At 40.1% G+C, this 26,281-nt stretch overlaps 2 protein-coding genes across 11 annotated transcripts in view; one reads left to right on the top strand and one right to left on the bottom strand.

Moving 5' to 3' along the window:
- EEA1 (early endosome antigen 1) overlaps nucleotides 1-6,926 on the top strand; it is a 59,667-nt gene extending 52,741 nt beyond the window's left edge. For 8 of the 9 annotated variants that reach the window (XM_085538504.1, XM_085538497.1, XM_085538510.1 and 5 more), the window contains 7 exons: nucleotides 507-692; nucleotides 1,151-1,282; nucleotides 2,815-3,000; nucleotides 3,283-3,521; nucleotides 4,937-5,057; nucleotides 5,354-5,452; nucleotides 6,523-6,926. In XM_085538504.1, coding sequence (XP_085394630.1) covers nucleotides 507-692; nucleotides 1,151-1,282; nucleotides 2,815-3,000; nucleotides 3,283-3,521; nucleotides 4,937-5,057; nucleotides 5,354-5,452; nucleotides 6,523-6,645 — 1,086 coding nt within the window. In that variant the 3' untranslated portion in view covers nucleotides 6,646-6,926. The remainder of the gene's footprint in view (nucleotides 1-506; nucleotides 693-1,150; nucleotides 1,283-2,814; nucleotides 3,001-3,282; nucleotides 3,522-4,936; nucleotides 5,058-5,353; nucleotides 5,453-6,522) is intronic. The other variant, XM_085538507.1, reaches the window with a different exon arrangement.
- Nucleotides 6,927-15,130: 8,204 nt separating this feature from the next.
- The window catches only part of PLEKHG7 (pleckstrin homology and RhoGEF domain containing G7), a 30,090-nt gene continuing 18,939 nt past the window's right edge, over nucleotides 15,131-26,281 (bottom strand). The window contains exons 12-17 of one of the 2 annotated variants that reach the window (XM_085538520.1): nucleotides 25,319-25,434; nucleotides 24,458-24,551; nucleotides 21,204-21,283; nucleotides 20,182-20,341; nucleotides 17,852-17,949; nucleotides 15,131-15,663 (exon numbers count right to left, since the gene is read on the bottom strand). In XM_085538520.1, the coding sequence (XP_085394646.1) occupies nucleotides 15,556-15,663; nucleotides 17,852-17,949; nucleotides 20,182-20,341; nucleotides 21,204-21,283; nucleotides 24,458-24,551; nucleotides 25,319-25,434 (656 nt within the window). In that variant the 3' untranslated portion in view covers nucleotides 15,131-15,555. Of the gene's footprint in view, nucleotides 15,664-17,851; nucleotides 17,950-20,181; nucleotides 20,342-21,203; nucleotides 21,284-24,457; nucleotides 24,552-25,318; nucleotides 25,435-26,281 lie in introns of those variants that run through there. The other variant, XR_014943024.1, reaches the window with a different exon arrangement.

The raw sequence follows: 26,281 nt of genomic DNA, 5'->3' as shown, positions 1-26,281 counted from the left end.
AGTAGCATTATTACTAATTGCAGCACAATTAAAAGTCACTTGCTGTATGGGAGCTATAGTATGCTAAAGTATGCTCAAAATTCAGACTCCCTTCAGATGCTACAGATTAGTGTTAGAAAAGACCAGAAATCAATTGGTTATGGCTTCGGTGCCACTTAACAGCTGTATAGAGTTACAATGTGGTTGTAAACTCTGTGTAAACAAAGTCAAACTCATTCTCTTTCCATCAAACAGTCACTTTTCCTTCTTTGCACTTTCATATATCTTCATGTAAACTGGAGTATGTATGGTAATGTATTGTTGGTGGAAACATTTCTGAGTAGTTTCTTTTTACTAGGGGTAAACTTGTGACCTAGAAATTCCTTTAGCTATAATTTGTCAACGTTTGAAGTGAAGCATTGCATGGTAGGTGGCAGATTTTCCCAGTGGAAAATGATTAGATGAGTGTCAAGTATCTGAAGGTCTTGTACTTGCTGGGTAATCTGCAGAGCTGTCTTTGTAATTAGTCCACAGAAGAAAAATTGGCTCTTGCTCAAGAAGAATTAGTTTCCAGCAGAAATCGAATTGCTAGCAATAATCAGCAGATTCAGGAACTGAAAAAAGCAAAGTCAACGCTGGAACAGGATGCATCAAAGAAGGAGCAGCAGCTGGGCGAAAAGACCAAAATGTTACAGGATCTTCAGAATGAGAGGGTAAATGTCTTTTGAAATCTTCATGCGGGCACTCAGAGAGTCCTCCTGCCCTCTCCCCTCTGTTAGTTCCTGCTGCGTTTTAAATAAGGGTTATTTTGGGTGCATAGTGCTGCTGTAGAACATAGCAACATCAGTTTTACTGTCTGTGGTGCACAGACTATTAACAGAAAGTTGAAGAGAATTTACTCTAAAATAGGCTGTTAATTTGAACTAAGTGGATAGACATGCAGGAAAACATTATTAGTTTTAAGCCTAAAACAGTAAATATGCTGCTAATTGTTTGCACTGCTAATTGTGGATAGAGATACAGTTATGTGGCAATTGTTTTCCTTCTTGGAGCTGTTGCAGTCAATTGGTTTGGGTTCTAAACTTTTTTTTTTTTATCTTTCAGTGAATTTGGGAATCACTTTTCTATTGCCTTTTTAATATTTTTTATTTACTTATTATTTTTCTTCAAGATTTTGAAAGAAAAAGACTTGGCTAATGAAAAATGTAAAACAACAGAGCTCCAGGAAGTAAGGAATAGACTTGAAAAAGAAAGTGCCAAGCTGAGCGAAGAGCTTAGAGTCTGCAAGCAAGAATTTGAGAAGGTATATTGAGACAAACTGAGTCTTCGTATGGTTGGTTATCTGATAAGAAATATGTGCCTACTCAGTAGATGCTATCTGGAATGGCTTTATAAAGATTGTAAGATTACAGGTAAGGGAACCAAAGCACAGATTTCACTGCGGTTCCTGAGCAATGCAAACTTGATTAATGATAACCCAGGAGCACCGTTGCCTACTGTTCTTGGCTGGGTGGACACAAAACTTGTGTTAGTTTCAGGGATGGGCAGAACATGCACATCCTGCCTCTTTTTCCAGTTCACTGTGCATTCATTGTGAATACCCTTGCTTGACTGTGCTGGAGTGCAGTAAAGAAAAGATGTCCAAAAGTGTCACGAATATTAACTTTTCCAGGTATTCTAGATATTCAGATATTCTGGGCACATCTAATACTTCTCAAGTACGTGTGGTAGGTGCTTCCAGCTCCCTTGTTGTGATGTGGTTTTTAAATTTTCTTGAAGAGTCATGGTCTGGAAGAAAAAACAATGTCAGGAGCTTCACAGAAGGCTAACTCTTATCCAAAGTCATGACAATCAAGTGATCAGTTTAAAGGGTAAAAACATGGAGATATCAAATAAATTGTTTTCAGTGTTGAGTAAAGCACATTCTACACATTTTAGTCTCTTTAGAAATGAAACTCCTAAAAGGCTATTGGTGTACTGTCCACATGATACTGTAAGTAATTATATTAACATCTGTTAAAACATACAGCATTTAAGTTGCTGCACAAGTATAGGGACTCCACCTATATACTAATATAAAGGAAGTAATGTGGTGCCTTAAGTAAAATTTCAGATGTTCGTTTGTTCTCCAGTGCTTAAAAAGAGCTCTTTTCATCTTAGGTAGAAATCTGTATTTTGTTACTGTCAAGCAGACTATGCCCATCAATTTCTTGGGTTTGGAGAATGCTTATCGTAATTGTCATCACTTTGTGAAATCTGCTTTAAAAGAGAAAACTTCTACATAATTGTGTACAGCAGCGGCAGCTTCATGTTTATCTCTTGATATGTATACTAGGAGTCAGACTGCAGCAGAAATTGTTTCTTATAGTCTTATACTCTATTTTCCATCTCTTTCCAGGGAGTGTATAGATGTACTTTTTATAGGACATCCACTTGTCCTCAGGTTTCATTTTCTTGCTGTCTTTGGGTTGCTTTTAACTTGTGGAAATTTTGATTTATTTCCCTAATAAATACCTATTAAACTATTAGTATCTGCATGCTTGGCTGTGCAATTTTAAGGGAAAGGATTCCTATAAATTCAACTATGTATCCTACTTAAAGATTAATTTATTTTTTAATGCAGAGAAACAAACTAATATTTAGAACCAGTTGTTAGTGTATGTATGAGCTTAAAATCTTTGACCGTAAAGTCACTTGTGCTGTAAAACCATCCTTTCTTCCAGTGATAAAATGAAAAAAATACTCTGTGCTCTTACTGGAAAACAGTGCTTTTGAATTTAAGTTAACAACACTTCCAGTGTTGCCACTCTAACTTTGGGCTCTTCATCCTAACAGGAGGTGGCAAATCTCAAAGATGCAAAACAACTACTTATTCAACAGAAGTTAGAGCTTCAGGGCAAGATAGATAGTATGAATTCAACTCTGGAACAGGAGAAGAAAAACCAACAAGCTGTCAAAGATCAGCTGAAAAAGAGAGAAGAGGAACTGAAGAAAGAATGTGCTGCAATTGAAGCCAAACTGGTTAGTATGGAGAGACTATAAGACTGTTTTGTAAACATGCCTTTGGATTGTTTTGGAGCAGAGAGGAAGCAGAGTGTTATCAATTTTTAAATGACAAGATCAGAGATCTTTGATGCATTTAATAGAATGGGAAAATTCAGTAGGAGACAATCTTTTTTAATAAGTTTCATTGGATAAAAGTAATGACTGTAGTATGGCTAAGATTTTTTGCCTCAATTAAATGTAAGGAATATGGAAAAATACTTGGAAGATTTTTTTTCATGTTATTTGTGACTTATTTAGAGCTCTGAGGTGAAAGAGAAAGAAGAAGAAAACCGAAAATATGAGGAGAAGGAGACGAAACTCACCATGCAGGTCACAGCTCTGAATGAAAACCTGGCTACCATGAAGAAAGAGTGGCAAAGCAGTCAGAGACGAGTTAGCGAACTGGAGAAACAGACAGATGATTTACGTGGGGATATTGCTGTCTTAGAAGCAACTGTGCAGAATAATCAGGATGAGAGAAGAGCTTTGCTAGAGAGGTAAGGAGGGGTCATGATGATGTGGAATGGTAGTTTAGGAAATGGTTAGCCTTACACTGAAGCTTCTTTCATTTGACTCAGGATTCCATGTTTAAATCCATAATTGCTGCTCATACCTGGGCTGTTTTTGAGAATGAAACCTTCTGTTGTTCCTGCCAAAACACAGCAAGTGCTGTTGTGGAAAAACTGTACTCCTTGTGTTTGTTAGTGTGACTGTGTTGCAGGAAATCAAGCAGGCTTATCGGACCCTTACTTCACCAAAGCACCATATTTGTACCTGTGCTTTATTTAAAGATTTATTTATTTAGGAGACTTGTAATCTATTGGGCACCTCTGAACTTTGAGGTGTGTAGGCTGTGGCTTCTTATCTCATCTGTTGCATGACCTTCACAAAAGCTGGCAAGAAGGAGCCTCTCTTAACTAAGAAGGCTCCCCTTCTCCATCACGCTGGGGCACCTCTGTTTTGAATGAATCAGAACAGATGCACTAGCAATCTTGATAGCTAGACCCAGCTCCTTAGTACCTCTTATAACACAGAATTTGCTCATAGATTTCTAGGTATGTCTGCTGTTCTTGTTAGAAGACTGAACATGTAATTGGACAAAATTAATGGGATTAACTTCCTACTGAAAACCCAAAATCTCCATTTCTCCAGTTATTTTTTAATCTCTTTAGTGCATTTATTAAGAATTGTGCAAGCAGAGCTGCTTTCCTTCAGACATCAGGAGGAAAGGCAGCAAGAGTTATCTGAAAGCAGAGATTACAAGGATTACAACATCTGTGAGACTGGAAACTTTTCCCTCTATTTCCTGAGATATTTCATGAAGGCAGAATGGAAAACTTTTTTTTCCTGTCAAGCTTGTTGATTGGCTTTTGAGCTTTGGGGAAAAAATGGGATCACTTCAAATCAGGTTCTCTTCCTTTGACAGTTCACACTGTGCTGAGCTCATCATGTAAAAGTAACCCTTTTACAGCTTAGTAGCAAAACACATTTTAAAATATAGCTTTCAACAGTTAGCTGCATTTCAGCTGATGGGAAGTGGCCTTACTAAAAGCAAAGGTTACTTTTCTCCTCTTCTATCTGAGTCAATCTACTACAGATGCTTTGTGAGAGTGTGCTCTAGCACAGTGATGCTTATCGAAGGATGCTGATTAATGGACCGTATTCAGTACTGTTCCTGGTGTTGGGAGTAGCACCAGGTATTAACGAGCCCCAGGTATCTGGGAGCAGTGCCAGATAATCTTAAATAGGTTGTTATAACAGAATATGTTTCCAGCCAAGGTGTCCAAGAACTTTTCACAGCAAGTATATTTTATGAGGCTAACCATTCTTCTCGGTTACGACAACCTGCTCACAGGAGGCAGAGTACATCGCCTTATATGCTTTGAACTGACTATTCACTGTTTATCCTTAGGTGTATAAAAAGTGAGGGAGAAATTGAAAAGCTTCAATCCAAACTTGTAGAAATGAAGAAAAAGCTGGACAATACTACTGCTGCAATGCAGGAACTAGGCCGAGAAAACCAGTCATTACAGGTATAACTTCATTTTAAGCATTTAAACCTGTTGATTCTGTCTGTGGGGCTTGTGAGAAACAAAGTTTGCATTGCATTCATGGTGGGTTACCTTTCCACAGGGATTAAGGTGTTCCTGTGGTAGTATTACTTTCTGTAGGTTAACTCTATTCAGGGTTTTCTTTTGGAGAAAACATGAGTTCTCAGTGTTATGGCAGAACTGATGTTTTTACTGCCTGGTATGTGCAGTGAAATTAAACAAATTAGGAAGAATTAGATATGCATTTTGATTTGTGTTATTTTTGTAAATTTAAATAGATCAAACACACTCAAGCTCTCAACAGGAAATGGGCAGAAGACAATGAGGTGCAGAATTGTATGGCCTGCGGAAAAGGCTTTTCAGTGACTGTGAGAAGGGTAAGTGTGTTTTCCTGTGTTTCTGGGGGGGGGGGGGGTGTTCTTTTTTTCTGTTGCTTTCAAACTATTTTACATTTAATACACTTTAGAAAATGGCTTTAAATTGTAGTGATATTTGAGATGTCTCAGAATACGGGTGCTGTTTATGATGCCTTAAATACTAAAGGTAATGTTTGTGGGGCTTATTGTATTCATGCTTGCCATTTTAACAGCACTAGTTTATAAATAGTGTTAAAGATTTCAGTCCCTAAAAAAGCAAAATATACTGTTATGACAGTAGTTACAGTAAACTTTCTTATAACCAGTCTGGACTGGATTTACAAGTGAAAAAGTAATGTGAATTTGTTAAAATTGGATATGTGTGAAAGTATGAGACATCAACATAGAGTGGAGCTTTGTGACTGTATCTTTGTAAGCACTAGTTAAACGCAACAGAACAGAAGAAACAACTGTCTGTGCTTTAGGTCTGTAAAACAGTTGTTGTCAGGTAGGATCTTAGCACCCCTTCATTGGTGGGGGTCAGCCCTTCATCCAGAGATTATCATTATTATCTCTCCACCAAGTGACCTGGCAGTGAAGTAGGTGAGGGATATTCATAAGGTTCATTTTGCAGTGCTTCCTGACTTCTTGTTAGGTTGTTCTCCCTGTCCTATGTTATTTGGTGTCATATCTTTTGGGTAGTCTTTGAACAGAGGTGGCTGGATTGTTTTATTCAAGGGTACTTCCCTAATGTGGAAGCAGGAACATGTTTTTTGCAACCAAAAAAAGTTAAAGAGGAGGAATTAATAAGGAGAATTATTTACAACCTGTTCCATTCTGAAACTAGAATAGACAGCACTCAGTGAAGCAGCATGTCTAATATGATTTTGCTCCTATGTCCCTTAGTAAGGACTTATGCTATGCTCTTCTATGTAGATATAAGCTCAGGGTGTGACGTAACTACTGTTTAAAAATCCAAACTTCTGAAACACGAGAGAGTTGAGTTGACATGATAATGATCTCCCTTAATGATCTGTGCCCACAGCACTGTAATCAATATTCACAGTATACGTTTGTTTTCTCTTTCACAGCATCACTGTAGACAGTGTGGAAATATCTTTTGTGCTGAGTGCTCAGCAAAGAATGCCTTAACTCCTTCTTCTAAGAAGCCTGTCCGGGTCTGTGATACTTGCTTTAATGACTTGCAAGGATAACTGGTGTGAGTGACAAAGAAATGTTACACTAAAATTTATTATTTCTGTTGATGCACTTCATTCAGCACTCAGACTACTACTCAGTTTGGACAATGATTGTAACACTTGGCAAAATTTAGTATATTTTAAAATGTTTATTGATACCAAGTAAAACTATTGTATTTTTTGTGAGATATGGGCTCAGATCACCCAAGCTTATTGCCGTCTATCCTGGAAAGAGCTTCTATGTCTAGATTAGAAATACCCGGTTATTTGTAAATAAAGTTTAAACAGAGGAGTAACAATGTATTTTTTTATCTTTATTTTTTTTTTTCAAGAGAAAATGTGTTTATGTGATATTGCAGTTTATTCTTGTTTCCTTCAATGAAAAAGGAAGATGCAAAAACTTGTGAGGATTTTGTGTATCAAATGTTGCTGTAATAGCATAACTCATTGCATTTGATTGTGCGTCTGATGGTCTTTATAACCCCTTGTGGTTTTAGTTTCTTTCTCTCTGGTTTTTGGACTTTTCTCTTTAAAGTTCAAACTCCACATTGAGGGGACATGGCTGGACTTAACTCTCAGTTTTACTTGCTCACTTAGAACTTGTACTATCAGCACCTGAGTTCTTACCCAACTACAGGACTTGGATACTGGAATATCTTTATGCATACTGTACTGCATAATTTGTTTGTGTGTGTATGTGTGCGTGCGTATGTATGAACAAATGATGAGACCAAGTTTAGTGGGCATTGTAGGAACATTACGTGAAGCTCTCCCGCGTGGACTGATTTCACTTTTACATATTTGATGAATTGATTTTAATATCCCAGAAACCCTTTATATGCAGGATTTCAAAAACAGACAGTGCAGATAGTAGCCTGTAGCTCATCTGTCACCATGCCATAGTCTGGGAGCTCCAAGAAGTCCTTGTGGTTCTGAGGCATGTCCTGAAATTCCACAACTAGGAATTCTACTAAGAAAAACTCTCCTCAGGGGAGGTGCTGCATTTGAGCTGAACTTTTCTCCTGTCTCTTACTTCAGCTTTTGATGGAAGAAGCTAAACACCTGGTACTCCTAAGAGACCTCATTTTTCCATTGTTTCATCTGTCCCCTGTTGCTGAGGGTTCTTAAATTGTATGCTAGTCCTATGATTTAGTCTGCTTAGAATGGTGATGCAAATCTCCTGGTGCTGGCTTAGCTTTAAGCCAAACAGCTCTAAGTAAGCAGGTCAATATATACAGTTTTAGATCATAGATTCATTGAATTGCTTGGGCTAAAGGGGCCTTTAAAGATAACTACTCCAGCCCCCTTGCAATGGACACTAAACCAGGTTACTCAGAGTCTCATCTGACCTAACTTTGAACATTTCCTCTGATGGGGCAGCCAAAGCTTCTCTGGGCAATCTCTTCTGGTGTCTCACCACCCTGTGTTTGTTCTGATTTTATTCTTCTGTATTAGCAACAGAGGTTTCCTGATGTGTTAATGTAAATTCTAAATCTTTTTATTGTGCTTTTATCTACCCTTGTGTTTTTTTCTTGCCCGTGTCTAACTTTGCATCCCTTTGAAGTAAGTATCCAGTGTTTGGCCTCAGAATTGTTATTATTTCTTCTGAGCTAAGGTTATATGTTCTCATACTTAGAGCCCCTTTGTCTTGAATACTCTGATAAATTCCTTACAACCCGAGCCATTCTCTGTCCTTAAAAACTGTGCTGGCTGTTCAGAGATAAGGAATATGGCCTTAGTTCCTCTACTGCTGCCTCCCAAGGTAAAGAAAAAGGTTGTGTTACAGTGGTGGACAGTTAGCCATCTTTAGGCAGGTTTGTTTACTTTTGTGTGCTGACAGGTCTGTATGTGAATGAAGAGGAGACTTTTGTGACAAATGACCAGCCCTGACTCTCAAATGAAAAGGATTCTTAATCATTCTTCCCCAGTAGTGATCTGTGTTTCATATCCTAACTACCTAGTTAGGTAGATTGCATCCTCACCTCAACGATTCTTTCTCAGTAAGTTTTCTTACTTCCCAGAAGCCAGCTGAGTTATTTAACTGGTTCTCACAACTATAGAAGGGCTTGGAGTAAAAGCATGATAACGTGAAATACTTTTCAACTTTTCTAGTTTGAACTCGAGAGTTGCCTGCTTGAAAGAAACCATTGCTGCAATGACTCTATGTGAACAGACATTCTGGACTTGCTGCATCACCTTGTTGCAACTGCTCAAAATAATAATTCTTGGAATGGAAAGTAAGAGCAGAACTTTGCTTCTGGTAATTTCTTCTATCTATTTGTTGGCTGAGGGAATCCAGAAGGTTTGCTTTCAAGCCTTTTATTTGTCTGACAAGTGACTTCAGAAATCTGGCAAAGGTGATGAGATTGGAGTCTTGCTCCAGCCTAGGTCTGGTTGTGAAGCAGATGGAACCTAGTGCTGCTTTCAGGGTAAAGGACAACTACATTAAGCAGAAGGGATTTTAAGAATGAAGGGGGAAGCCTCTCACAGCTGTACCAAGGACAAAATGTATGTGGTAGATGAAGATGGAAATCTCTCAAGGGAGCGGGGGAAGTGGTTAAAAGATTCACTTGTGTTCAGATGTTTTACTTTTGTATGGGGATGTTTGAAACATGAGGAGATGGCTCTACAGTAAGGAGAAAATAGTAGAAGTTCTAATGGCATTGCTCCTGATTTAATCTTTTGCAATGCTTTTGTGTAAAAATGAGCAAAGTCACCTCATGGAGCTGGTTGCTGAAGCAGTGTGTTTGGTTGACCATGGCGTAACTCTTAATGTGGAGCTCCCCATCTTCAGGGTGAAACCAGCTGTTTCTAAAGGTTGTTTTTGATGACCATGGACTTTTTGAGGGGACATAAATATTTTTCAAATACATACTTGAAGAAAAATGAATTGCTAAAACCAGGAGGAACAGTGGGGTAGAAGCTTTCATGCTTGAGAATTGAGTCTACAGCAAGGTTGGGAGTTCTACAGCTTTTCACTGGAGTGAATTAGTGTTTTCCTTGCTAAATCTTTTGCTTATGATTCTTAGTGCAGATCTGTAATCACTGATGAATTGATGGACCATTATAATGCTGGCTTTTGGGTGGAACCTGTGCTCAGGCTTGGGAAAATGAGGGTTATTATTACTATAAGGAAAACTGGAAGTTGAAAAGCTCTATATTTTTATTTCCACTCATAGATTCTGTTACTTTGATGGGTATATTTTCAGTAGGAATATGCTTTTTTATTGTTGTTGTTGATATTGTTGTTGCACTGCTTTAAAATAGAAATAATAGGAAAAAAGTCTAGTAAAAAGACTGGCAAGTTTCACCACACAGAGTTAAAGGACTCTGCACAAAGTAGTTGAGCGTACTGATTTTTCAGACTACAAAAACAGAGAAAAAAGTGTGAGAAGAAACTAGAACATGGGAACCAGAGGACATGGAGTGATTTGCTTTAGCCTTTATCAAGAACCTCATTGGTCTGATTCACTGAGGAGAGGCTATAATGGAACAAGATGCAGAGGGAAAAGATGGTAAAATATATGCTTGCAGAAGTAGGTATGTGGGATCCTCAAGATGCCTCTAGTTACCAGCTATCACTGTGGCATCCGGAATGTGACAGTGAGCTGTGGGATTTTTTTCCCGAAACTGTGGATTAAGTGTCCTCAGAGAGGACATTCAGGATCTTTGGTGGAAGCAGAATGTGAAACACCAGCTGCTGCATGGGCTGAGACAATTGGAAGAGTATAAAGGATGGTGTTGTTAAGGATGGGTAGAGGTTCTTATAACTTTTTAAAGACACTGCACCTCTCCCTAATCAAACAGCCATGATCCCTTGGGCTGTTGCCTCTAAAATACCAAATCCTACTGTTTTTCTTCCAGCCTCATGTCAGCAATACATACTTCATATTTCCACACTGCAGTCCCTGTGGAGGCAGGTTGCATTGCGGGGCTCAATGGCAGGCTTTTGATCTTAGCTGGATATGCTTCACTGTTGTTTCTTCTGCCCATGTATTCCTTCCCTCCAGTGACCTTCCCCTTTCTACAACGATTTAACAAAGACAATAAAACTGAGTCACAGTAGGAAAACTTGCTGTCTGCAGATGAGGAGACGAAGGGAAATTGCTGCTGCTGCTTCCAGCAGTGCTTTAGCTTAAAGTGCAGTTTTTTTCCTCTGTTTTTGGAAGGTGTCAAGTAACCAAGTTGTTGTGGAGTGTGGAGCCCTAGGCTCACAAGAGCAATGAATATTTTTGTTGGTTTTGGAGCCATCAGGGTTGTTTGTGAATCCTCACAGGAGAGCTTTTCTTAGTGGAGGAAGAGGGCATTTGGGAGCACAAAGTAACCTTTCTGTGCTTGCGTTATATTAGCAAGAATAACTGAACCTCACATACTAGAGGTAAGGAAAGTGACATTCCTGAAGAGGGGACCTGGAAAACTCAAGTGTTATTTTGGATTGTTAAATGCCAGTTAAATGGAAAGTTGTAACAAATGTCTTTTGCAAAACTTAAAAATTTATGACCAGTTCTCAGCGTAAGACAGAAAACTGCTGGAGCTGAAGTTCAAACAGAGCATAAACTCTGCCAGGAAGGATGACACATCAGTTTAAGTATGCTAAAACTGATAAATTACTCCTCCAGGGTACCACCCTTCCACACATATTCTTGTGGGACTAGGAAATAACACTGTCATTTGCACTATGCACTTTTTGCTGTCTAACTGAATATAATCTGGAGTAAGTCGAATGGCATTGTTGGCGTTGCATACGTTAGCTGTAATCAGTGGACAGAAAGTTTATCTTCAGCTGGACTTTTCACTGTATTACATTTGGCCCCTTGCTATGTAAGGAGAATTGCACTCATAATTACTGTGTACCAAAAGCAAGATCGTCTGAGAGCACATGTAACAGGAAAATTCATGTAGTCATACACACATTGTCTTTGTAGAGCTTCATTTTAAGATTATAACATGAGAATATGTGAACATTATATATTTTCAAGGTTTTTGCCAGTTGTTCAGTTCTTCATTTATGAAGTACTGGCCTCGCTATCCCTTCTAGGACAAGCCTGAAATTATTGTCCACAGCCCCTCTCCAAAAGCACTAAATGCTCTACTTTTCAAAACCAGCAATAATTGGATAGTGAAGTCCCTCCACAGAAACTCAATTTCACTTCTTAATTTTTATTATTTAGGGGGCACTGAACTAAGAGCTTTGCATCTTTAGAGAGAGCGTTAGATGCTTCTTACGGTCACAGTAACAAATAGGTACTAGTTAATGTCATAAACTCTGCCTTTTGTCTGTAGTGTGCCACATATTATGCACTCACTGTGCAGCAGATACAGGAGTATCAGATCAATTGAAGATTACCGAAGCCCCACTAACACACTTGGATCAGTGTTATTTTGACAGCAGAAGCCTGGTAGTTATGTTTTCCAACTTTTCCTCCCCCCGTGACCTAAACAAAGTAATTAATCACTAAATCTGTGTTTTCTGCCTTTTTTGGGTAGAGAGGGCTGGGAGAAGGGCTCATTGTTAGATGTCGACAGGCCCAGGATCCTGCTGTTGGCTTTATGGCAAATTGCTCTGTTGTATCATGCTGAGCCTCGATTCCTGGCACAAGAGTGGTGCTGAGGAGAGTGTCTCGCTGAGTTAGCAAATACCAGAACTTTTTATATTTATGTGTCCAAAATGCTGCTTGTATAGAATTTGTCACTTTTATAAGAAAAGAAGAAAAAAATCATGAAAAAAAAAGTCATAAAACCCCACCATCCCATCATGTAAGGTTTCATTTGAACTACCTCTCAGCGTAAGATTCAAACATTAGGTAAGTTTAATAGGGTTTGCTCACTGTCATATTGTGTAAAAGTTATAGTGAATGCCAAAATCACAAAAGATTATCACCAAAAAAAGAACTGAAAAAAAAAAAACCCACAAAGAAAAAGATGAAGTCTTTCTTTTTATGTGTTTGGAAGTATCCAATAGTTTCAAGTTACTGTAAACTCTGTTGTATTCACTTCTGTAGTTTTAGTGTTGCAAACTCTAGCTGCTGGACAGGAGGCAAACCATAACCACAAGCTTTCATAATCATGGTCTGCTGAGTAAAAACAATTTTGTGTGCAGCATTGTTGTTTGGCTATGGATGGCCTCATTCACCAAATATACCATTAATTATTTGTTTTCTTCAGTACTTGAGATGTGAACTTGATGAATGATTTCTGTAATGGATGCGTGCCACAAACTGCATTGTCTTGTTTGCCTCTTTCCTGAGTTTTAATGATCAGGTTATTACTGCGGATGTGAACATCGCTGATTCAACTTATTTTCTGTATAACTGTATAAAATATAAATGGAAAAAGGTTTAAGTTCTTACCCAGTATTTAGAGGTAATGTATTATAACAGCCTTATGATGCAGTTTTACTTACAGAGTACTGCACTTCTTTTAAACTGGATCATACCATCTCGGTAGGTGTAGATCAACTTTGCATGAGTGTGTTTGAGTTTTGTTTCTTTTTCACTGAAGTTTAATTCTTAAGTTCTATTTCAGTGTTTGTGTTTACTACTTGTGATCATGTAGTTGTGCCTTACATTGTGGAAGAATTTAGTCCAGCGTGCACTGTAATTCCTAATCTCTGCGGTTTGAAAGGTGGCTGTGGATTTGGATGAGAAAATGACACCATGCATCAACCAACCAGTTCTGTATAAACTATGATGAAATGTTATTGAAATGTAATTTTTGTTTTCTAACCTGTTACAGGATTGATGAACAACAATAAAAGAAAAAAATTAGACCTTTCTAATAGACCTTTCCATCATTCGCTTTAGACAGCAAACTGCTTGGAAAGGGGGGATATATCATTGTATACATGAACTGCTGGGAAGCCACGCATTTGAAAGCAAGCCATACACTCCAATTCCTTAGACTTGTGAGAAACTGCAACAAAAACTTTAATGAGGAGACTGTAATCAAGCTAAATTCAGAGTAGTTTTTCCTTTCACAGGAATTTCACAAGGCTTTTGTCAGTCAGACATTGCATTCAATGTAATCTGACAATTGACATAACTGGAAGACTTAGCTGGGATGCTTGTTCTAAGTCTTCAGCTTAAGGACATGTTCAGCTGTTGGGTAAAAGCCATATGAAGAGCAAAGGGAGAACCCAAGTGATAAGTGTATGTACAATCAGTCCCATGATAAAGTGACAACTGAGTTGTGGAACATTCACAAATACTACATTTAGAAATGGAAGCAGATCTTCCTACGGTCTCTGCTTAGGCAGTATAGAGAGTTTGAGAGAGGTCTTCTCTGAAAGGCAATCTGAGTTGGGAAGTTCATTTCTGCCTTGATTGCTTTTTGGGGCATCTTTCTCTTCAGACCACACAAGAGCCTGTTAAATTTGTCTCCCTGAGCTCAGTCAGGGTGTGAGTACTGCCTTCCCCCAGCATGTCCTCCTTTGGAGGCGTGCTGACCTCTAGGAAATGAGTATCCAGTGCTGTTTAGTTGCTTGGTAAACTACACAGACCTGTCCTAATGGCCTTCCTGGCAAAAAATACACAGAAGTGCAAAAACTTCCCCTCTGACAGCTCACAAAGCACAGGGCTTTCTCTGTGTGACGTCTCTGGGCTTAAAAATCATTCTTTGGAAATATCAATGGTTGCAAAGATACTGTGAGGTTCTGGGGAGGCAGCAGGGATGTGAGGGTGTGACCAGGTGCAGCTGAGTATGGGATCAGTGGGGATTATTGAGTACAGCTGTTGAAGCCAAGCTGTGGATGTTTGCAGCATACGTGGCATCCTGGAGTAGATTTGCTGTGTCCTCCGTGTTCACCATTTGGTGTGAAGCCTGAATAGCTGCTCTTTTCTTGTTAAGCTGTGGCAGAAACTTCTATCATGAGTATAAAGGGGAGGAGCAAGAACACGTACTGCATCTGTGCAATGGTGAACCAGGTAAGTCTGTATACAACCTCCGGTCTGGAATCTCTATGTATAGGTGTGAACAAGTTCAGGTGGATAAAGCAGACCACCATGTGGGTGAAGCTGGATTAGAGGCAGTGTCTGAGCTCATGACTTTGACTTGATGTTAGAGCAGAGGTAAGGAGGTGTGCTAATTTAACCATGAATAACACAAACAGTTGGAAGGACACTCCTAAATTCTTCAATCTGGGCCTCATCTTTGTAGTTTCCCTATTTAGTTCCCCCTGGAATCATTTTTGGCCCTAGAAGTGTTGTTTAAGAGTTAACTTCCCTGTTTAAGGAGATTATCTGGTTGGGCACAGCAAGTGGGAGATATGGCAGGATCATATAGAGTGGCTCTAGGGAGTCTGCCTTCCTCTCTTGACTATGGCTAATTTCTTGCACTTAGCCAAGTGTAGCCTGGTGAGAAAAGCCTCCTTCCTCAATGGTAACCTGTGAATGTGTTGTGGTGAGCAGATGCAAACTGTTCTGTGGTTCAATTCATGTATCTTAAAAAAAAAGATGTGATTAGTAAGTGTGTACTTTATGGATCATGGAGCTGCAGAGATGTGTTGAATAGTTTAATGCAGAAGTTCAATTTTTTAAAGGGAAGTTGAAAAGGGAAGAAATAGTGCAGCATTTGGAGTTCAGTTTTGCTTAGTGTAAATAATAGGTGAGAGTAGTGTGAAGAGAGTGAGTTCTCATCACCGACATAGGTGTTTTCCTTGTCCTGCTTTCTAGGTCATATTAACACTTTCCTTGCTGGGAAGAACCTTCCCCAATCTGAAGCAAAGAGGCATCTGAGAGTGACGTATTTGTTATGTGGCTCATTCTCCCCTCCAATTTATTCCCGCGTCCTGTGATCAAAAACTCATCACTTCTATTTAGTTGAGTCAGAAGACTTTTAGTTTCAGTAGGTTAGTGCACACTGGAAGAAATAATGGTGCTATTACCACAGCAGTCTTCTGTTGCATCTGTCAAAGCTGTGCTGGCATTATTAAATTTCAGAGGATTCAGCTGGGGAGCAGAGCTGTGTGCTTTCCTTGGTTCCATGTTGCTTCATGTAATTGGAGATTGCTCTTTCTATCTGTGACATCCATGTTTTCTGTTACAAGAAAAATAACCTGTAAGCCTGGGAAATCTGTGAAATTCTAGTAATTCAGAGAAATGAACACCCGTGAGCCTTCAGTTCTATTTGCTGTTTCTTCAGGCCCAAGCTTTTAATTCCCCAAATGAGCACAAGTTACTCAGAGCCCATCCTCCCAGTTGCGAAGGCCACAGCACATCACTGTGTCCTGGGTCAGAAATGTCCAGTTAAGGTTTCCCTTTTGGTATGAAGATGGGATTTTAGTGCTTTGCTTCTACATTTGCTGCTGGCTATTTCACCTGTTTTTATTCAGTATGTATTCATTTAATGCTGTCCCTGCAGCTTACACTCCCTGTTATGGTGGTTAAGACAACTCCAGCGCTATCAACACAGCAAATGGTTGACCCGTCTGAGGTCTGTCTCGTGAATTTCATTTTCCTGCACAATGCTGACAGCATTCAGCTCTGTATCCTGTTTATGAGGGTGGATAGAGATGGGACAAGGGGGAATGGTTTTAAACTGAGACAGGGGAGGTTTAGGTTAGATACTAGGGGGAAGTTTTTCACACAGAGGGTGATGACACGCTGGAGCAGGTTGCCCAAGGAGGTTGTGGATGCCGCATCCTTGAAGGCATTCAAGGCCAGGCTGGATGTGGCTCTGGGCAGCCTGGTCTGCTGGTTGTCGATCCTGCACATAGAAGAGGCACTGAAACTGAATGATCATTATGGTCCTTTTCAACCCAGGCCATTCTATGATCCTCTATCATCCATGTTTGAATGAGGGGGGATGATGGCTGCAAAGGGGTTTAAAATACTGAACTTCTCTCTGTGGTAGTTCAGATGGTCTGGGTCACAGAAGCTGAGCTGTCTCAGAACTGTTGTGATCAAACGTTGCAAATTGTTTGGCAGCATTACAAGCTGGAGGTCTGGCTGTGCATCTCCCGCTGTAGGGGTTTTGTTTCGCTTAGTCAGCAGCTGCTCTTCCTGCTTTAATGTGCACCGAGTCACTGAACTTTGATGCATGAGGGGAGGCAGCCTGCTTTACTTCATGCTATGGTGGGATTCATACATTTGGTTAGCGACCCATCAGGTTGTTTCTACATGTGTGTATATCCTGAATGAGATAAATACATCACTGAAAAATAAATGGCTGGGGGGTGGTTGCTTGGCCCTGCTGTTACTGCTGGTGCAACTGCCATCTGCTAGGGGTCCATCAATGGGAGTGCTGCACTTTTGGCGTCATTCAGTGTGCTCTCCCTTGTGATGTGGCTTATCTACCTTGAACTGGTTTGGTGGCCCTCGCAAGTCAGTCTTAGCAAGATCACTGTCCTTTCTCCTTGCAGACTGTAACAGCCACAGCCATGAGGGCATGTCAATGAGCGAAGTTTGTTTTAAAGGATATGTTGGTTGAGCTGGTGTAGGAGCTGAAATACATTAGTTTATTTGAAACAGAGTTGGATAGAGTATAACTATCCTGGGGATCAGAGAGACTAAATTCAGCAAAATGCTATAATATTAACATATTTGTGTGGAAAGAGCCTTTTGGTGCTAGATTTTCTTGGTAGTAAAATAAAACTGGAAGACACTGATAGGGTGGTTGCAACCTGGCATGAAGGCAGCTCGGAAACCTCTCCTGCTCAGTAACTTCTTGAGGACATACCTCAAGAACCAAACCCTGGCAGCGCAAGGTTCCTACCAGACTTTCAGATGTTATAAACAGCACTGCTACTAGAAATGTGGTGTGAAGATGAAAGGTAAATTTATATAACAGTAGGATGAATCATACCATCTGCTCAATCTGAAATTGCAGGAGTGTACTATGCATGGATGAGCATAATTCAGGTTTCTGATTTGGGTACTATGGGTATGAATAGGGGGCTGTTTTATTTTTGGTTTCTCTGGAGGGACTATCCATCTTCCTTTCTGTTATGTATGGGGTGGCAATTGTTTTAGCAGTCAGAAATGTTTTTCAGACAGCTTGGACCTGCTATCAACCCTGATCTTAAAAAAAACAAACAAAAAAAAACCCCAAACAAACAAGAAAACCAATGTGTGTTCAACAGTAAAAATTCTGTAGCAAATAAAATGTGATCCAGAACACCATTTTTTGGTTTGTTTGTTTGTTTTGGTCCAATGTCACATCTGCGATCCTCCTCTAGGGATCGTGTAGTTGTGTAGTTACAGAGGAGAAAAGATGAGCTACTTACCTTAGCAGAATCTGTTGGTGCTTGTAGCAGGAAGACCGCTATGCACTGCTGATACCTATTTTCATGCTGTATTAGAAAAGCATTTTGCAGGCTGAGACCTGGGGGAAAAGAAGTGAAGAAATGATACAAATTCCCTCATGCGGCTGCCACCCCAGATTTATATCACGTATTCTGGTGATGTCTGAAGACGTGATATGTATGGCCATCCTTTCTGATTCTTAATAGGACAGTGCACCCTTGCGTGGTTAGTTTTTGTTGTGTGGGAATCTTTGTTATTTCAGAAAGATATTTCTACTTGTACTCATTTTAGTTTCAATTACTTAATCATCACGCAGCTCAGTTTTGAGTCAGGCTGAAGGTTATTAAAAGAGGCTTCCATTCAAGTGGACTAAATTGTAACTGATAGTAGAGAAGAATAAGTGTCAAACAAAAGGAGAATGATTTCCAAGTCAGAATGTATGTTACTGGCTTCAGAGGTGGATCCTTACTACAGCACATCTGAAGTTGCATCTCTTGAGCAAGTTCCTGGCATTTGTAGAGAGTATAAGTACAGTGTTGTACCTCTTGTCTCTTCGCTGCAATGTGGCAGGCTTTGGGCTAGTGTTATCCGGCTTGCTGCCGAAAGTGCATCTCTACAATATTGCAGTATATGTATGTATTTCCTGTACTGTTTCTTTCTGAAATATGATCAACATTCATCAGGCTAACGTACATAGATAAAAATATTGAGCTTTTATTTTCATTGGCATAGGGGCTCACTACAATCCCATGCTGCCCTGTTCAAGCAGCTTCCTGAGAATATGCTAACAGATCTTTTACTTCTACTATGATCTCACTCTGTGAGATGCAAATAAACTGGCAGCATTCCCCAAAGTCACATATTTCTGAGAATATCTAATCCTTTCTTTCTTTTTATTCTCTGCAAAGGACCATCTTCCAATGATGCTGGCAATTTTGCTTATTGCTTTATGCCAAATGGTGAAAATTCGAACTTCAGGCTCCCTATAATCATTTAATCCCTGTTTTTATTGTACTCCACTCCAGCGGGTGCTGTTTTAGAATGAGGTTTCCAAGGCATTGCAAGACTATTAGTAAACAATGGAGACTACTCTGTCTACGTCTTGTAATGGTATTGGTAGGAATATGTGGTGAAGTCCAGCAGTGTGGTGCATACTGTGGGGAAGGGCCGTAGGCAGGGGCTGGATCCTGGGCTGGTCTGCAGCAAGTGACTTTGTCTACTGGCTGTGGCTGTGTCACAGGTTCTCTGGTTAGAACACAGCAAATACTGTCTAGGAAATAAAAACAAACATTTGCATCAGCAATGTGGCTTTTATGCCCAGTGTTGTATGTGCAAATGGGGGCCCAGAGCTGCCCCTGTGTTGGCTTGATTTACACTGTGTTGTCAGGAGGTTTGTCAGGCAGGCAGACAGTGTCTGGAGCATGGTTAAACAAAGGTTATTCTCCTCTGTGCTCATCCACTTACCTCATCTTTAGTCATTTGCCTTTTATTGCCTACCTCTATTTCCTATCAGCAGTGATGCTGAATGCTAATTACTCTGGGTGAATGTGTTTCAAGGTTATCATAAATTTTACATGCCCTAGGATTATTTTCCACATTTACTGACTTCTTTTCACTGACTGCTCTAGCTTCCTGAGCTTTTCCTCCTTGTCCTTGGGATTAGGATGGCTGTCAGGCCCTGGAGCCTGGAGATTTGTATTTTTCTTATTTCTCTTTGATATTCAGAGTTTCCTGGGATTTGTCAGTGTTAGACTAAGGTGTGTAAGCTTGTGGAAGTGGCTCAGATTAAAGAGAAAGTCTAATTGTTTTCATGCTTGCTCCCACTACTCAAGCTTGGATTTGAGAAAGTGTCTTCGTTAACATCCACCTTTACAAGTCACTCTCTGTGGAGGCTGGTCCTCCTCCCCACTGCACCCAAAGGCATGCCAGACATTACTAGAAGTGTTTTCCCAGAGTGGTGTGTTTAGAGGTCTAGAAGATGGGAAACATTGGTTTAGGGTGGATGATTTCTGTTTGTGATAAGAAAATAGTTGGCTCGTGACAGAGAAGTTGTTGGGAGTCTTTATGCCTGTGGGGTGAATGGAATATACCTGAGAGTCACTCATGTGAAAGTGCCTGTTTCAGGCAGGGGGATATGGGCTGTAATGTTGGTGTCCAAAGGTCATAGTAAGTCAACTACTGCTGATGCTTTTGTGCTTCATGCAGCTGGGGGCTGGTTTGTGAGCAAATAGCATCTTATCCTTAAACCGCTGCATACATCAAGCATAGAGGAAGCTTTGTTGAAAACATTCAAATGCACACAGGGGTGTACCTGTTACATGGATGGGGTCAACATTTTTCAGTATTAATCTGTCCAGTGGGATGGGTTGGTCCAGGACTTGGCAAAACCCACCTTCTCTTACAACTGACTGCAGCTCCAGAGCAAGGGAAGGACAGACAAGGGTTAAGCCTGTGTCTGAGCCCCCGTATTTCTGAGAATAGAAAATGAAGTTGATTAGTATGCTGTCTGCCATCTGCTCATGAAGTAGAGGCAATAAACAGCCCTAAATTATGTGCTCTGTCTTATCAAAGGTGTTCTGTGGTTTATTTGCCAGAGCAACAGCAGAAACTATTTCTCTGAAAAACTCATCAGTACCTGGAAATCTCTTGTCAAGGTCGTACCTTGTATTGAAATGACACGATAGAAACACAATAAAGGTCCTCAGAAAGAAAATGAAGATGTTCAAAGATCCTTTTCCACCTATCCTTTCAATATTAGGAGATTTTCTCAGTGTCTCGGAGACACATTTCCCTGTCTCCCCTTATGAACGTGCAGAATGCGGGATTGTTGGGTCTCCAAGTGGGTCACAAGCTCACTCAAAATGTTCACCAACATCCCTGCTCCTTCACCCCTCTCCATGCTATAGGATGGTGTTGTGCAATGAATTATTCTAGAGCAACATCTCTACATCCTATAAAAGCAGAACAACTGCTTCTATTATTTTAATACCTCTTAATTCAACCATAAGTTTATTGATATTTAGAACAGGACTGCTTAGACTTAATTTATGTCAGCTTTGTAAACTTAACTAGCTAGATACTTTTCTGCAAACTTGTATTTCTGGGTTGGACTGAATCATAAGAGAAGCATTATAAAACTTATATTCTTGAAACTTATGAGCTTAAAAAATCTAGCATATAAGAACAGCATCAGGAAAATGTTATGGTCTAGAAATGCAAGTTCTGCCCATAGTTCTCTTGTAACATACTGAGTCTAGAAACAGGGTTCATTCATTTATCCGGATGGAAAACATGGTAACAACTGCAATTACATACCTCTGTATCTGTTATTACCTTTTTGTTACGTTTAATTTTGGTGATTAATAGGAAATCATCAAATAGGAAGAGGTAGACATCAAGAAGTCTTGTGTTTTCTGAGGAAGAAAAAGAAGCCAATGTGATGGCATGATTATTTTAAGGAATTGCTGTTTGGACATTGAGGCACATGTAGGAATCACTGCATCTTATGGAACACTTAACAAAGATACATGGTTTGCAATACCGTATACAACTACTGGCATCCCAGTCTGCACTCTCAATCTTAAATGTGTTATTCTTTTTCATGACTTTGGCTATTATTTGTAGTAGCTACCTTGTTATGTAAAAACAACTGCCTGCCTGCAGAAGTGATGTGTGAAGTGCCTCTGAATGCAACAGCTGGCATGCTGCAAATTAGCAAAACCTACCTGGTAAATAAGTAACCTTCTGAAAATGTCAGAGATAAGGAAGAAGTGAAATGCCACTCTTTTCTAGTACCTATAAATACCTGTCTGCAGCCTTCTGCACAAACTATCATATTGATGAAATGTTAGTTGATGGTGTCACAAAGGCCTTTCGAAAACTACACAAAACAGAGAGTTGGCTTCTCTTTTCTTCCTTGTTTGGAAGGTCATGAGGATGTGAGACATACAACAACAGGTGTCTGTGAGAACACTTCTAAGTCTTGAAGATATGCTGTCCTACTTAACCTCCAGAATCACTCTCTGTCTCTGCTGCAGGCTTTATCGTTTATCAGTCCTCTGTCTAGTCTGTAAACTGGTAAAGCCTCTGGGGGCATGAAAAGCCCAGCTATTCTTTGCTGCAAATAGGCATGCTCAGAGCTATTGCTTCCAGGCAATTTGCAGGATGATAAAATACTTGGATGCTTTGTTCTGAAATGCTTTGTCTTGGAAACCATTTACGTTAAGATTGTACAAAACACCTTCAGTAACTACTGAAAAGGAAATGCCATGAGAATCATCTTGTGTGCCAGAGGAGATTCAGAAGACTGTAAGTTGGGCTTTTGATGTGTATTTAAAACTACACTTGTGTAAGTTTCTATGAAGTGAAAAACTTGATAGGATATTTTTCCACAGCATCTCTCATACAGAATGCGGCTTTTGTGGGCATTACACAGGAAGGAATTATTTGTTGCAAACCCTATTTACTGCTCTGGGCGATAAATATATATCCTTTTTTTTTCCTGTTTCTTTTATCCTTTGCTCACAAAAACATGGCTTGGCAATCACTGGAAGGGACTTCTGGAAGCGCATGGTCAAAACCACTGTTCTTTCAACTTCTTCTGATATCTCATGAATTTATCACATCTTTTGCATGTCTGAAGTTAGGTTTTATTAATTAATCTCTTTACCTTGTGGCTAAGTTCAGCAGAGTTTCAAAGAAACTTAACCAAAAAACAAAACAAAACAAAACAAAAAAACAAAAACACCAAACCCTAAACAAAATGAGGAGGATAATAACTTGTCTTCATTTTCTTAAAATAATAATTATTTTTATTTATAAGGTGAACAATTGATAGCATTCCCAAAGATTTTCCATCATGAATTTCATATCTGTTGTCCACTTGAATTCTTATCTTCTTCCTGGGTGTTTCATTCTTCAATTTAAAAACTTGTTTTCATGGACTTTCCACGATTTTCACATAGTAACATGGCAGCCTGATGTAGATCTCTGACTTCTATTTCTTGACTCCCAGTCCCCCTTGCCATCCATTTTTGATTGTGCTATATTCAAACAGAAGCTGACAGCAGAAGGAGCATTATTTGCTCCTTGAAAATTCTGACAACCTGCATTTCTTGAAACAGAAACTTTCCAGCATTTCCTTTTGGATTCCAAGATTGCCAGAAAACAAAATTGTGGTCTCAGGGGCTGTAGTTTCATTCAAAGAAGCACAGTTCACCTTAACAACAGATTTGTCTGAATCAGGGGTGTGACATTAGGACATGCTTCTTTCTTTATGCAGCATTACATTTCAGTTGTGACTTGAAAGATATTTCATCCAGACAGGTGGCCAGATACAAGACACTTCAATACTGCAGCTTGCAGGCAGCTGGCTATCTTGGTGGTAAGAGTTATGCTTGTGCCTTCTCCATTTTCTGATTACATATTGCAAAAAGAAATGTGTCTGCCTGATGTCCACCCTTACATCACTGCACTGTGTGCTGATGCTTTGTCAAGAGGTCAACGAGCGCAGGGAGAATGCTGCCATAAATGTCTTTTCTTCCTTTTCCCACCACCCCATACACATCAGCAGCACCCTTTCCCTCTGCTTCACCTGTCCCTGGTGCTGCACCTTCTCCTCTGCCACTGCAATCCTCCTCTTGTGGGAAGAAAACCAAAACCACTGAAAATTGTGCTCTGTCCTTTCACTGCTCCTTTTGTGAAACTTAATAGTGAAGGTGGGAGGTGGGAAGTATTGGGATCTCCCTCTCTGTACCTCTGCTCTTGTCAGGGTGGTGAAGGAGTTGTAAAGCAGTGGCTGGGCCAAATTCTGCTGCAGCCACTCTTGCGTGCTGCTTCCACCTTTCAGACGCTGCTCTTCTCCAAGTGATCCAATCTTTGTCTGGCTCTTCTTGCCAGACAAAGAGCAACTGCTCCTCTCATTTGCAGGCAGCAGCTCCCCAGTAAGCAGCCTCTGCCTGCTACTCTCAGCAATGCCAGTGTGGTAGGTGGCTGTGAGCACGCTGATGTGGGACTGCTGTGCTGTGTGTGGTGTTAGTGGCAGGCATGCCAGCAAAGTGTGCTGCTAATGGAAGACACTCAGCTTGATGTTGTTTATATATTCCTTTCTTGTTCCAAGCTATGCATCAAAACAGCAGTCTTAGCAAAGATGAAGTACAAAATGAAAAAGAACCTCTGGACTTTTTTTTTTTAAGTACAATGTGCAACATACAGTGCCAGAGGTGAGGCTTCCTGATTCCAGTTTTCAGGCACGTGGGGCACTTTACATAGGACAGTCTAAACTTCCCAATGTCTTTTTGCTACAGTCTTGAACCTGACAGTGTAACTCTCACTCCGAGTGACAAGCATAGGTGAGTCGAGCTGATTTCCTGAGCGCCTGATAGACTGAATGTCCAGATGTGCCAATAGTAATCATGAGCATTACTCATCCCTTTGGCAGTCTGGCTATTTCTCAGGCTCTCTCTGACAAGATATTTGCTTCTTCTTTCCTGCAGCTGCCTGTAGTATCTTAGAATTCATCCTGGGCTGCCATAACAAAGTGTAATTTTACTAAGCTGAGTAGTAATACCAGAACATAGGGGTGTTACCTGCCATTGTCAGCTTCCCGTCATGAAGAAGTTGTCTGCTTGCTGAAGACAAAATATTTTCAGTGCTGTTCTCTCTCAAGCTTTGTTTCAAACACTTAAAGAAAAAAGAAAAAGACAGTGAGAGAATGAGGAATCTCACATATCCAGTTACAAACTGGGAGGCACCCAGCAGTTATATGGAGACCACCTATACTGATGTATCAGGCTAAGTACACTACAGCGCTAATAAGTGAGCATGACTGAGTTTCTTTTGCAATGCTATTGCTTAAATGTGTTTAAGCTTCTGAAATGTTAAGCTGGGTTTTTCTCTTCCGTAGTAAATGTAATGTTTTTTTTCAGCTCTGCACATGAACAGACATAATCCTCGGGGTGAGACTCTCCTGATGATATTTCCATAAAGCTGTTTAAAGTCTTTGTCTCGGTGAGGGAGCAACCACAAAAGAAAGGTGTATGTGTTCTCAGGGATGCTGGGTAACTTTAAATGATATTTAAATAAGAAATAGGGAATCGGCTTACCATGAAGAGTGGAAGAAGCAAATATTTCCTATTTGCTCGCTGCTTTAAAAAAATACATTAATATATCTATCTCATTTCATTCTGCACCCTAAAAGCAAGCAGTCCTCCCAGCTTTTCCCATCACACTCTCTGGGATGTTAGCAGCAACCCATGCTGCCATCCAGGGGACTATGTGCAGCAGAAGTGTTCACCTACAGCATTTGTGTGCTTAGGCTGTGGCTGCTCCTGCTGGGGCAGAGCCCACCATAGCAAGCAGAGTACAGACAATCAGGTGGCTTTAGACTGCATTACAGATTGGAAACTAAGCCTTCCCCAAGGAAAAACGCCCTTAAGAATTCTGCTTACCTCTGGGACAAAGAATCTCTTGTCACGATCCCACACTTGAGGCCAAATTATGACCTCATGGAGCTGCCTGAATTTCTGAAAGTTGTCCAACCACTTGACTTTACCTTCCAGATCCCCTGAAATATGTAAAGCATCGGTTACTGCCAAGGCTGGCAAAAAATAGGCTGCTTTCTTGAAGGTGATGAATACTGATTATCTCTAGTGGAAGCCAAAGGATGGAGTCCTGGCTTCACTGGAAGCAATGACTAAACTCTACTTAGATCAGCAGAGTATCAAACTATGCATTCAAAGAGGCCTAAATTTGCTGCTGAATGCAAAAGTGCTATCCATTAATCTACCTTAGCAAGTGAGGGATTTGTATAAAACTCATTTAAATGATTGCCTTAAAAAGTTATTGTAAAAAGTCTGCCTTTCTGAACTGTCTGAAGTGTTGAGAGAAAAATAATTTTCATTACGTACGGTCTGATCAAAAGGCTGTTGAAAATAATGAGAACCTTTTAAGGAGGAGCAGTGCCAGAAGTGGCTGAAGTATATAACTGGAATGAAGGTGCCTCAGTATGTGAAAAATGGAGATTTCCATCTTTGCTGATTGAGGGCAGTTGCAGGAGAAACTTTAATGAACCTGCAGTTTAACTTCAGAGTTTTCATGTTGAATGATGTTGCAAAGAGTTGTTTCAGATAATTCTCATATACATCAGAAAAGGAATTCTGGAACTGATGCTATTCCTTATGTCACTGGCTTACTTGTCAGCAAATTATGGCAAACCTCTGTCATGTCTGTGAATAAAGAGGCTGACAGCTCCTGTCTTTGGTTTCCTTGCCTCAGAGGTAACCTTAGGGGTAATGTAACCAAATCTAAACACTGGAAGGATCTTTGTTGTTGTTCCCTAGATATCCTATGGTGTTGTGGGGTCATATCCACATCTCCTTCCTCCCAGCAGAGCTCCACCATTTAGTGACAGA

This window comes from Coturnix japonica, chromosome 1 (assembly GCF_054131305.1).
Source record: "Coturnix japonica strain WE chromosome 1, WE-NBRP24, whole genome shotgun sequence".
Lineage (NCBI taxonomy): Eukaryota > Metazoa > Chordata > Aves > Galliformes > Phasianidae > Coturnix > Coturnix japonica.
The sequence above is the reverse complement of the archived record's forward strand: the minus strand, read 5'-3'. Positions and strand labels throughout refer to the sequence as shown.